This window comes from Populus euphratica, unplaced genomic scaffold (assembly GCF_000495115.2).
Source record: "Populus euphratica unplaced genomic scaffold, PopEup_1.0 scaffold225.1, whole genome shotgun sequence".
NCBI classification, from domain to species: Eukaryota; Viridiplantae; Streptophyta; class Magnoliopsida; order Malpighiales; family Salicaceae; genus Populus; species Populus euphratica.
In genome coordinates, this window is record NW_011500107.1 from 247,198 (window position 1) to 261,549 (window position 14,352).

A 14,352-nucleotide genomic window follows, 5' to 3' on the forward strand; every position below is an offset into this window, starting at 1 on the left:
AAGCACATACAGATCAAATATCACTTCATCCGACAATTGCTCGATGATGAGCAATTGTTGCTAGAAAAGATCTATGAAAGCAAAAATCCAGTTGACATGTTAACCAAAGGAGTTACTCTTGATAAACTGAAGCTGTGTAAAGCTTCAGTTGGTTTTCAAGATTAAAAGATAGATCTAGCGCCATTTGTGTCCAAGTGGGAGATTGTTATGTATGGACACAAATAGTTGTTGGCAACCATGTGGTTGCAATGCAAGAGTCAATAGTAGGTGCCTAAACAAAGAAAACAGTGGCCACCATAATTGATAAAATGAAAAAGATTGTCTCCTATATCAGCTACAAAATAGAGGGTGCCATTGAGAGCTGATAATAAGAAGAATCAGAGAGAAACACAGAGAGAGCTAGAGTGAGAGTTGAGTTGAGTAGAGAAGTTTTTTTTCTCTTCCTCCTTGTTTTGTTGTTTGTATTGTTTCTAAGCTTGATTAATACAAACCAGTAGCTTCGTGGAGTAGGTAAGTTGCCGAACCACGTAAATTTATGTGTGTTTGAATGCTTGAATGTCCTAACAAGGAGACCACCGGCTGCACAATGATTTTTCAGGTGCCTCTGTGCTTCAAAAAGCCTAAAAATAGTGTTGTTTGATGACTCGCGCAAACATGAGAGTCTTGAAGAGGCGTTGACTCTATTTCAAGGAATGAAAAGGAGCACTGTGAAGCCTAACTTGGTAATCTATACCATCCTTGATGATAGTTTGTGCAATTGTGGGAAGCTTAAAGATGGGAAGGAGCTGTTTTATGGACACAGTGACGAAGGGTTTCTGCCTAATGTTTATACATACGCCGGATTGATTGCTGCACTTTGCAAAGGACTAATGATTGAAGCACACAAGATTTTTAGACAAATGCCAGCTACGCATCTCACCTACAATGTCATTATCCAAGGATTTCTCCAACACAAGTATCCATCAATGGCAATGCAACTTGTTGAAATGGTCAATCGGGAATGTTCTGCAGATGCTGCCACTATAGCCTTATTGATTGATGTGTCCATTAACAATGAGATTCCTGCTCTAAAAGTTTGATGGGGATTTGCGAAGATTACTGAGGTGTAAATCTGAAAAAGCTTTGAATATTTGTGGAGAAACAAAATTTTTCTACCAATTGAATTTTACCATGTGTTATTTTTATTTTATTTTTTTATATAAAAGGATAAAATAAAATTAAAATAAATAATATGAAACATAAATCAACCTTCACATATTTCTTGGTCAATAAATGATTAACACTTGAGATGAAATATTCAAGTTGTCTTGTCATAAACGCAAGATCTCGTTAATAAAGATTAACTAGTAAAATCCTATCATATGACATTGAAAAGGATCTGGGAGCCTCTATAAACCTCTATAAATAGAGGGTCTCTCCCTCTCTCTCTCTATATATATATAAAAGGGATTCTTAGAGATACACATTTTTTTCAAGAAAACTCTTCAAGCAAGAAAGCTCTCTCTATAAGTAAGGAAGTTCTGTCAAAAGTTCTCAAGCTTCCTTCATTTACGCTTGAAGTCTACAAAGAATGAAGTTTTATTGGATCAAGCTTAAACACCTTGTAAAAGTTCTTCAATAATACTTTGAAAACAAATCAAATATACTCTTCAAAGTATTAAAACATTAAATCATCAAATCTAGCTTCACAATACTCGTCCAAATTCGTGTTCTTGCAAAGCACAAATTTTGGCTTGATTTCTCAAATAAATCAACTTAACATATATCAAATCTAATGAAAGAATAAGAGAATTGCCTTATTCTTTTGAAAGAATATTTTAGATAGAGATTGTACCTAGTCATATATTTAATAAAATCATATATTTGTATATATGTGCTTGTTTAATTTCAAGTGTTGAAAATTATCTCTATAATTTGATTTTTCTTTAATTGATGTGGAAAATTAAAACTAGATTATGCTATCATTGCACCTTTTATACAATTGATTTAACATTGATGACATTTCCAGTGTGGGCATAAACAAGAAATGTTTGCTATATAAAGTTACATGTACATCATTTCTCTCGCGTGTGTGCATGCCAAGAGTTTGAATTTGAAAAAGAGGAAAACTTATTGTTAAAGGTTTGGGATTTGATAAGTGGAGAGAATTACTTTTTGTACCTTTTTTATAACACATATTGTCTATGGCTTGCTAAACAAAAAGAGAGTTCTTTTGGTTTACTTTTTTAATAACAAGCACCGTTTTTAGCTTCAAGAAACACGGCGTTTCACTTGCAACATATTCTTTTATGTAATTGTTTAGTAATATAAATTCCACGTGTCATAAAAGAGAAGGAGCTTAGCTTTCTTTCTAGAATGCTTTAGCTGATGTATTTGTATGCAAAACTATAACAAAATGGAATATAACAACATGAAAGAATGATGAATTAATTTTACGGAGATTGTCTCTCTAATGATGAATTAATTTTACAGAGAGTCTCTCTCTTTATCTTCTTCCTCTTTTTGATTCTCTCTCTCTCTCTCTCTCATTTTTATCTTCTTCCTCTTTTTCTCTGGTCTTAGTACATTCATCACTCCAGGAATCCAACTTTGTATTGCAAATACTCTTGGAATACTTTCAAGTTAGTTCTATCATAGTACTACTTGCAATAAGTGATATTAAAGCTATTAATATTCGGACGCAAACTATAGCTCTAAACACCAGGTCCTAAGATCTCATAACGTTGGAAGAATCATTCGAGTCTGCAAGCAAGGAAAAATCACATAAATATGAGTAAGTTATGGAATCACCAGAAGGAAATGTCCAATAACTGGAAGCTACCAAGTATATTCATAAAGCCAAGTTTGGGGAGCTCATTAATAGGTTATTTTGCTAGCATATCTCCCTTTTATAGAAGTTGCAACATACTTATAGTAAGACCAGTAGACTTTTAAACATTTAATTAGGAGGATTATGCTGCAAGATTATATTAGATCTATGAAGGTAGTTACTCTACTTACAAGGTACATAAGCCAAAACAAGACTTCCCTAATTTTGATGGTGATTATGTGCATAAGTGGTTATACAAATACAATTAATACTTTGATATACAAGAGATTGCTAAAACGGAAAAGCTTAAGTTGGCATCCTACTATTTAAAATAAATGACCTTATATTAGCATCAAAACTTTATGAAAAGTAAAGGTGGTGAAGTAGTAACTTGAAGTGAATATATAAAAGCAATATTTTATAGGTTTGTTGGTCAAAAGGATCCATTAAAGGAGCTTAAGGATCTTAGCCAAATGGAATATTTACAGTTTTACACTAGGACTTCGACATACTATGGAACATGGTAGAAATCGGTAAGAACCAAGCTTTGATGTTTTTCTTAAAAGGATTGGAAGTGGAAATAAAAAAAACCTGGTTAAGATGTTCGAGCTTAAAGTCTTAAATCAAGCCTACAATTCGACACGTTTACAAGACATACTCTAACCAATGGAAGATCCTACAAAACTACCCTAAATTTGCTTCACCAACCACCAACCAAATAGTTCAATCTAGACCTAGCAATAATAATATAAAAAAACTTTATAAAATTTCACCTATATTAACCACTAGTAATATAAAACAACCATAAAACATCCCATTACCTACTCCTAGCCCGCATTTCTAATACAAACGTATCATAAAACTCACTAAATCTATGATAAATAAGGAGTTAAATGAGAGCAGGGATAAAAGATTGTGTTTTTTGTGCAATGAAAAGTTTGTGGTAGGCCATAAATGTAAAAATAAAAAATCATACTCCTTGTGTAAAGTGAATAATGAAGGTGAGGATGTAGAGAATGATAACTATGTTAATGAATAAGAACCTAACCTTAAACAAGTGACTCATCATGTATCGATCAATATATTAAAAGGAGTTATTGGCTTCTATACTCCCAATATCACTAGAAAAATGGATAAATATCCATTTTTTTTAATTGTGGTGGACTTAAGACTATAATTCTATTAACTTTAGTGTAGCTATTAAGTTACAACATGACATGTTACATTGTGACATTGCCTCAGACTTTTCAAGATTGAGAGGGAATGTATATATCAAGGAAAATTAAAAATCTCTACCTAGTAATTAGAAAAAAATAGGAATTATAAAATCAACACTAGTTTCATAGACTTAGGTAAGGGGTTAGTAATGTCTAAAGAAATAACAACCTCACCCTTACCATGTTCTTATGAAAGATTACATTTACTATGTGTTTTTCTCTTAAAATTATCTTTTTAATTGTCTTTAATTATTCTAATTATTTTTAACTTATTAATTTATTTAATTTCTAATCATTTGTGAAAAATTTAATGGTGATCCTATTTAGAAAGAGACTTGTCATTTTAGTTAATCATGAAAAAACAATCACTAGTCCTCTAAAAAACAGACTTGTTATTTGTAAGATTTTAACATTGGTTCCTATAAAAATAAAGACTTGTCATTTTAGTTATTTGTAATTCTTTTGACATTGATCCCAATAAAAAAAAGACATGCCAATTAAGTCATTTCTTAAATTGATATTGGATATATAAAGAAGATAAGATATGGATTGGGTTTTTAAGTTTATTGGATATGTCGGCCCAATGAATCTTTTAATTTTAGCCAAATCTTAATGGACTTAACAAATTCATTATTAAACTCAAATATGTATGAATATGAAAAACATTTGGTTTTTTTAATGAACTTTACAAATTTGTTATTAAGCCCAAATATGCATGAATAGAAAAACATTTTTTTTAACAAAAAAACTAGAAAGATAAATATTTTTTTGTACAAGAATAAAATATGCAATCATGATTTTTTGGAAAAACTTGATTGTGAAGTTTATTTAAATAAATATATATATCCTCAAATCATAACAAGAATAATGTAGAATATGAAAGCATTTTTTATGAAAAGAAATATAAATTAAATAAAAACCATGCAAAAAGGAGGCTAGACTAAGAATATTAATATAAAAAAGCTAACTAATAGCCTTAACCGAAGACTTAATGTGCTTGCATAACTTTGGTTAGATAGTGATTTTATATATGCTTATTTTTCTATATCCCTATGATTTTACTCTTGAATAAGGAGGCATATATAAAACTAATAAACGTAATTCTTATGTTCCTAGTGTTTATGTTTCTTTGTTATAAACATTTAAATATGTATTTTCTTATAAATTTTCAAGTGGATTGCCACCTAAAAAAGATATAGAGCATTAGATTGATTTAGTACCAAGTTCAACTATTCCTAATAGACAAGCCTATATAAGTAATCCTAAGAAAATAAAGTTTTAAAGGCAAATGAAGGAGTTAATATTGAAAGGATGCATTTGAGAGAGCATGGGTCCATGTATTATTCTTATACTTTTAGTACATAAAAAAGATGATACTTGGAGAATGTTAGTTGATTATAAAGCAATCAATAACATAGAAGTAAAGTATATACATCATATCCTTATATTAGATTATATGCTTGATGAATTTCATAGATCTTATTTGTTTTCCAAAATTAATTTTAAAATAGATATTATCATATTAGAATAAAAGAAGACAATGAATGAAAAACTATTTTTAAAACTAAATATAATTTGTATGAATAGTTAGTCATGTTTTTTGGACTTGCTAATGTGCCTAATACTTTTATAAGATTGATGAATCATGTATTGTGTGTATTTATAAGTAGGTTCGTAGTTGTTTACAATAAATGATTAGATGAACATATAAATCATTTAAGACATGTACTTAATGCTTTTAAAAAGAAAAATTTGTATGTTAATCTAAAAAAGTGTGACTTTTGTATGGAAAAGATTGCTTTTTTTAGATATGTTGTTAGTGACATAGATATTGAGATGGATGAGGCTAATGTTAAGACTATAAAAATATGGTCTATACCTAAGATGGTAAGTGAAATAAGAAGTTCTAATGAATTGACTAGATTCTATAAAAGATTTATGAAAAATTTTAATACAGTAGTTGCTCCATTAACTAAAATTGTAAAAAAACAACAATAGGTTTTAAATAGAAAATTGAACAAGAGAAAGCTTTTAATTTTTTTTTTAAAAAGTATTTCACTCTCATTACTTGTTTTATCTAACTTTATAAAAAAATAAAATTTGAAATTAAATGTAATGCTTTAGGTATAGATATTATAGTTGTTTTAATATAGAATAAAAAACCCTTAACCTATTTAAGTAAAAAGCTTAATGGTGCAAATCTAAACTACCCATTATATGATAAAAAGTTGTATGTATTAGTAAAGATTTTGAAGATTTGACAACATTACTTTTGGCTTGAGAAGTTTGTAATTTATACTGATCGTCGATCTTTGATATAGTTAAAAAGTCAAGGCAAGTTGAATCGTAGACATGTCAAATGTGTGGAATTTACTAAGACATTCCCACATGTTATAAAATAAAAGCAAAGTAAGAAAAATAGTTACAAATGCATTATTACGAAGGTTTGTACTTCTTAATACTTTGAATACTAGATTTTTAGGATTTGAGTATGTAAACGAAATAAATCCCAATGATACTGATTTCAGTGAAATTTATTTCCAATGTGAACTTACAGCAACTAATGGATTTTTAGGCATGGTGAATTTTATTTCAAGATAAAAAATTATGTGTGCTTGATTTTTAAAAAGTGAATTGCTTGTAAGAGAAGATCATGGTGACATGTTAATGGGAAACTTTAAGATTACTAAGACTTTAGAAGTTTTACTTGAATGTTTTTATTGACCTAACATGAAAAGAAAAGTGTAAAGAATTTATAATAGGTGTATAACATATAAACAAGCTAAGTTTAAAGTGATGCCTCATGGATTATATATACTTTTACCTATTCCTAATGAACTTTGGGTTGGTATTTTTGTGGACTTTATTTTGGGTTTATTTAAGTTAATAAAAGGAATAGACTCCATATTTGTTGTTGTATATAGATTTTCTAAGATGATACATTTCATATTTTGCTATAAAATTGATGATGCAATGAATATAATAGATCTATTCTTTAAGGAGATAGTTCAATTATATGGTGTTTTAAGGAGCATTTTGTTTGATCGAGATATTAAGTTTTTGAGTTATTTTTAAAAGGTTTTGTGAGGTAAGTTAAGAACTAAACTTTTTTATTTTATACTAGTTATCATCCACAAATAAATAGTGAAACTAAAGTAGTAAATAAAATTTAATTTAATTATCAAAAGCTATCCTTCAAAAGAATCTTAAAAATTAAAAAGATTATTTGTCATTTATTGAATTTACATATAATCATAGTATATATTCTACTACTTATTTTTCACCATTTGAAATTGTTTATGATTTAAACTTTTAAAATTATTATATTTTATTCTTTTACCCATTAATAAAAATGTTAGTTTTAATGGTAATAAAAAAGTATTGGTGGTGAAAGAAATACATGTAAAAGATATGACAACAAATAAAAAAAAAATCTATATGCATTCAATAAAGAATACAAATTAGCCTTAAAAGATATGACAACAAATAAAAAAAAATCTATATGCATTCAAGACAAATAAAGAATACAAATTAGCATGGTTTTATAATTCACTTTTTGTTAAATATTTTGATCTAAAATCTCCAATTACATCTATATATATTATCTTTTTAAAAATAAACTATTCTATAACAATGATCATCGTCTGTTCAAAGAATATATATATATATATATATATATATATATATATATATATTTCATCTACACAAAACTATTCTTAATCCATTGAATATTATGCATGTTTCTATAACAATTTACTTAAAGACTACTAAATGTGTAAAACCGAACATTGACATAATATTGTATATACACACAGATATTTGACATAATAAAAAAATGTTATTGTTATTATAATTTTAGATATAATTTAATATTATTATAATAAATAATAAATGTTATAATATAGTTTAAACTTGAAAATTCTTGACTTTTGATTTATCTAGAATTTAAAATTATATTATATAAAAATTATTTTAATATTATCTTATCTTATTGACTAGATAAATAAAAATATATAAGAAATAAGTCAAGTTAATTCCAAACAACATATAAAATTCATAATTTAAATTATAAGTTCAATTGAATTAAATTATTATTTTTTGTTTTATTATATAATAAAATTATAAAAATTAAATTACTATCAATCTAAGATAAAATTCAATAAAATCCTATACTAAATGATAGCATTAAATAAAAATCCCAAAGATAAAAAAGTAAAAAAAAAAAAGGAAAAAAACGCCGCAGCCACTTTGGGCTAAGGATTATTCAAAACAGTCAGGAGTAGTATTTTTTTTTTAAAGTGTTTTTTAATTATAAATCATTGAAATCATATATATATATATATATATATATATATATATATATATTAGATCAGCACATGTAAATAAAAGAAACATCCTAAACAGTATCAAATTATTTAAAAAAAATAATTTAAAAAATATTTTGCAAAGTAAGTTGAATTGCATTATCAACTACATTTTTAATTTAGATAGGATTGGGATAAGAAAAATGAGAGGCAAGAGAGTTTTTGAAACTTGTATTTTTTCTTAAAACTATTTTTTTTATCATTTTACAAAAAAATAATCAATGGGTTCTTACAAATATATATTATAAATACTGTTGTTCATTGTGTTTAATTTTAAAATCATCGAGTCTCAACATTATATACAAACTTTACATATTTATCAATATCTAGCAAAACAAATTAATTATCATATTGTTAACACTAATTACATTAAGATTGTGTTGGGTTCTTGACACTCAACTTGTTAACACTTATTCTTTAATTTATAAATTTAAAACAAACACAATCTTAATGTAATACTCCTACAACATATAATATACCTAACAACACAAATTTCTTGTAATACTGTTTTTAATATTTGAGCTTTGTAAGTTGAAAAATAATTAAATTTTTTATTTGCATGTAGTGGCTTTTTAATATTTAAGCTTTATAAATCAAAATATAATTAATTTTTTTATTTACATGCAGTGATGAAGCCACGTGAGGATAAAAGGGGGCAAATGCCCCTTTAATTTTTTTTTGAATTTTACTATGTTATTTTTGAATTTTAAAATTAAATTGATTTTATATCGAGAATTTTACTATAGTGAAAAGTTATTATTTCTTTTGAGCCTCTATTGCCTACCTCTTTCTCTTATATAAATTTCTTTTCGAGTCCAGCAAGTAATTTCTTCTACTTTATTTTATGTTTTAAGTAAATTTCTTTTATATTTTCTATTAATTTTATTGTCTAATTCTAATTTTATTCTTTTATAATTAATTATTAAAAATATTAGAATTTATAATAATTTAGAGATTTTGATATGAATGTGTTCATATGTGTTCAAAATAAATATTTGAATTTACGAATTTAATCAATTAAATATTTTTTATTATAAATAAATAAATTAATGTTCATACAAAACTACTATTCTTAACATTTTTTATTGGCAGAATAAATTATTGAAATTATTTAACTAAGTTCTCTTAATTTGCTATAATCATGAATTAATTATTTAATTGAAGTATTTTAATTTACAATATATATATATATATATATACATATATTGATCGTCATTTTGTATCACAAATTTTTTTATAATTAATTATTAATGAGATGGAGTTAGAAAATGGCATGGGTTTAAATCCCATAAGCTACACTTTTTCTATCTCGGTATTTTCTTTTATTTTAAACTAGAATATAATATTAAAACTTGTTTCACATATTTGATTTAATGAGTTTATAAATTTTTTTATGTGTTTAGAAATATTTTAAATATCCAGAAATGATTATGTATAATTTAATCAATATATTTATTATATTTATATATAAATTAATATAAGTTTTGATGAATTAATATATATTGTATTATGAATTTTATATAGAAGATTTATAATTATTATGTAACTCAACTAACTTTTATTTAATTATGAATTATTATGTAGTTGTGTTAATTATTATGTAGATATTAATGATAATAAAAAAAATTAGCAGGTTTATCAATTAAATTAACATGTTATTAGACAAGTATTTCAAGTGTAAATTTCTTAAAAATGAAGAGTTTATTCAAAATTTTAAGTCATATAACTCAATTAAATTAAAAGAAAAATCATATTTAAAAAATTATATAATATTTGTTAGTTGTCTCCTCATTTAAAAAACTCTGGCTCCGTCATTATTTGCGTGACATATTTATTAAAATTAAAAAAAATGAGATGTAAGTTATAAGTTAAAATAAATAAATAAATAAATAAAAGTTTATCCCTATAAAAAATATTTTAACCCTTCCTATCCAATCAAATCTTAACCACCTTAATTACCCCCCTTTCCTCTTTTAGCATCAAACATGAAACAGCCTTCAACCTCTTTGTAATATTTAACTTCAGCACGACTTTACTCACACCGAACATCTCCTACGGATGTGGATCACAAGGCTTAGATTCATCGCTGTTGGGCCCGGAATAGCTGCCCATAATTTAGCCCGACCTTCCCTTCATAAAGCTGCTTGCCTAGCGATCCATCACTTCGCAAATCACAAGGTTATGGGGTGGGGAGCTAACTTTCATGGAAAAAGGCAAAATTAGCGAGCAGCTGGTGGAAGTTCTCTTCAAGGTATGGGTACGGAACACTTAATTTTCCTTTTGCGTAACAGTTTCGTTTTGTTCAACATCTATGAAAGTTAAATTAGTACTGGGAAATCTTGAAAACAGTAATTGCTAATTCAGTTTCATCAATCTCATCTTACTTGAACGAAAAACAGGATCGTATGAACACTTGAAAGCTCCTGCTCCAAGCTTCTCACTTTCTACTATTTCCTATTTTACGACCCTCTTAATTCTAACTAAACGTTAATAAAAAATTGTCTTAGTGACATCAAAAAAATTAAAGACAGTTGATGCTCTCGATCTTTTTTGCAGCAGGCTGCAAGTTAATTCTTTGAAGATGCATGTCAAAGTGCAAAGACTCCTCACCAAGAACGCCGTGGTTGACACTTTGATACAAAGCCAGTTGAGGCCTAAGGAAATGTCCGTGGATCGAAGATTTGCAACTTCAGACTATAATAACACTAGCCCTTTCGAAACAGCAAGCTGTTGGCCTTAATATGGTGCTATCCTATCTGAGCTTTATAACCTTAATAGTTTCTTTCTGTCCCCACAACGATTTGTTCTTGACCTTGTAAGACCTTTTCTTAGCGTTTTAAGAACCAACGGTTGATTTGCCACCCTTGTATTACTATCACGAAGGTCTTCCTATTTGGAGCCTACTGATAGAAAGCTCAGCCATTAGCATCCCTCTTGCCACCCAACTCATCATCTCCTTCTCTGTCTATCCCTCCTGAGCTATTTCGATCAAACCGCAAGATCACATGTCTGGCATCTCGAAAATCTTGTAGGACGACTTTAGAACATGCAATGTTGCTGTTGTTGTTGTTGTATATTTTACTTATTTTAGTTTTGAGAATCAAAAATCGTAATTGTTATTCGGTGTTTGTTTTTCCCCAGTGTTCGAACGAAACAAACCAACGGTAATTTTCTAGATATTTTATTGCTGCAGGAACTGGCAATCATGCAGCGCTTCTCCTCTGCATTATTGCAACTGCTCTTTAACAATCCAGAGGCGGACATATGATCTTTACTATGAGGTGGTGATAAGAAACTTCTTCGAATGCTGTCAACATTTCCTCCAAATAATTGCCTTTCGTAGTCCTTTGACGTCTTTTCGTATTGTGTTTGTATTATATGCCGAGGGGTGAGGATCAATTCAAACGAAGTTCTAGGAATATTTCTTAGGCACTGATTCTAAGAAAAAGAGAGAGAAGACACAGAAAAGAAGACACACACAAAAAAGAAGGTCGAAGGCATAGAATTTACAATTGAAGTTCGATGGTGAAGTATCTTATGCCGACAAACAGTAGTAGAGGTAAGACTCGTAAGTAAGTAGGGTAAAAAATGTAATAAAAAATCATCAATTGTTCCAAAGAAACTATTTTCTAGTAGAACGACATGGACGGATGATAAGTTATAAAAAAAGTTCTTACCTCTGAATATCACAAAAACTATCTTCAAACTAGAAATGAATGAAATCTGAAATGAAGAGTGAAGACTTGTGGTTATTACAGTTACAGTCACAGTGCCTATTACTAACAAAAATATGTTTGTTTTTATAGTTGAAATTGATGTTAACTATAACTGAATCATTCAGAAACCTTAATTTCAACCATGAAAACAAACACATTCTAAAATAATTATACAATAATTATGTTATCATATATTTTTTATTAATTATTATTTTATTTTTATTTTTTAAAATTATACTTAGATAATTTTATGTATTAAGATTTTTCTCGTTTTGCATGCTCTCATATTTATAAAAAACAGAAGTGATAATTTTATGTATTAAGATTTTTCTCGCTTTGCATGCTCTCATATTTATAAAAAACATAAGTTATGAAATAGAATTTCAGGTCATAACTAATAAAACTGAAAGCACATGGACCAAGCTTAACCAAAAATACCCCTTTTGATTTTGGCATAGAAAACTTTAATTTGATCCTCAATTTTCAATTTATGTATTATTTTGTCAGTCCCTTTCATTTTATCTTTTTATTATTGTCCCCGTCTTTTTTTTTTTCTAACGTTTCAAATGTTGAGGGGGAGAGATAAAGTTACTTAAAAAGAATGAGGAGAGAGATCGTTCGACGAACAACCACGTTCTAGACATAAAAAGACTGATTTGGTGCCAATAGATTTATCTCTTGGGAAGAAGTTTAATGAATATAGTATTCTCCTTTAACCAAGTAAAAAAGAAGAAGATAGGGGTCCATGTAGTTTTTTTTTTAATTATTCGGTCAACTTTTATTCTTTTAGAATGATTAAATGGGTATTTTGGGGTTAAAAATTAATTTATTAAGGCTATTATAATGTTTTTGAAGTGGGAAAAAAAAAAGAGATTGAAAATGGGTTATTGGGTACTACAACTCTTTTGGTTTTGTGACAGGAGGAAGAACACCTCCAACTACATTAACATAAACAAGCTCTTAACATGTAAGTTTAACTCTATATATATATTTTTTAAAATATTGAATGTTTATGGTCTTACAAGAAGTTATATATTTAAGCACCTCTCCTCGCAATTCTCCAATCCTTATTCCCTCTGTAAATTTTTTTTTTTTTTTATTAACTGGGGGTTTGTGACAGGAGGAAGAACACCTCCAACTACATTAACATAAACAAGCTCTTAACATGTAAGTTTAACTCTCTATTTTTTTTTTTAAATATTGAATGTTTATGGTCTTACAATAAGTTACATATTTAAGCACCTCTCCTCGCAATTCTCCAATCGTTATTCCCTCTGTAAATTACATTAATAGGTGCTGGTGCTGGTGCTGGTAGTACATCAATTATTGACACGGTCATGCATCTTTTCTGATATATGGTAGTAAACAATGGCAGCACCCAAACCCTAAAGCTACTCTACAAATTCTAGCTGCGGGACGGATTTAAGAGGTATAAATGCAGCATCCTTTGCATTTATTTCTTTTTAATAATAATAAAATAAAATAAATGAAACAATATACTTTAATAAGTACTTAAACCACTATCTCTGTACTGAATCTAGTCTTTACAAAGATTAATCAACATTTTTTATTTCTTTCTTTTTACCCGATTTTTATTTGGTAAGTTAAAAAATGCAGGATACAATAGCACAATAACCTTTTAGCTCAAAGCTCCAAATCTTGCTTGTCACAAATGACTTGAACAAGTTGCTTTCAACATTCACAAAAATGGCTTCATTGCTTAATTGCATGAGCTAGGACAAAACATGCTGCATTGAAGTTATTTCCCTCTGTTAGGCTGACGTGCACCGGCTACTTGGGTTTAATTGGCTGTCGCGCTCCCTCGCAGTTACGAGGACACTTTTTAAAATTTATTTTTATATAATTATTCGATAATTAAGAAAATACTACTGAAAAAGACAAATACAATGATTAAGATTCTGGAAAAATAGTAAAAGGAAGAATGAAAAGTAAAATGAGCATGAGTGCATAGCTCATGCACAGTGAAATATCGCCTCATTTAATATATAGTAATAATATTAATTAATATTAATGCCATTAAAAGAAACCTAGAGGACCTTTAGCTTTCACTATACAACAATAGAGAAAGCATTATGAATAAGTATAATGTTTCTCTCTCTCTCTCTCTCTGTTTCTTTTAAATTTCTTCCATTCATTTTATTTTTTATTTTCAATTTGATTCTTTCTTCTTAAGTTAATTTAAATTAATTGAATTTAATAATTTATTTTTATTGATTTGACAGGGA

General features: G+C 27.9%; 1 protein-coding gene across 1 annotated transcript; it reads left to right on the forward strand.

Annotated features, from left to right (window-relative positions):
* Positions 1-692: 692 nt before the first annotated feature.
* LOC105109668 (pentatricopeptide repeat-containing protein At3g22470, mitochondrial-like) lies at positions 693-1,079 on the forward strand. The gene has a single exon (XM_011004446.1). It carries the CDS (start codon positions 693-695, stop codon positions 1,077-1,079), a length of 387 nt encoding a protein of 128 aa, XP_011002748.1.
* Positions 1,080-14,352: the final 13,273 nt, after the last annotated feature.

Excerpts from the sequence above, each read along its gene's own strand:
- LOC105109668 (XM_011004446.1), top strand. The coding sequence starts at position 693 with ATGAAAAGGAGCACTGTGAAGCCTAACTTGGTAATCTATACCATCCTT.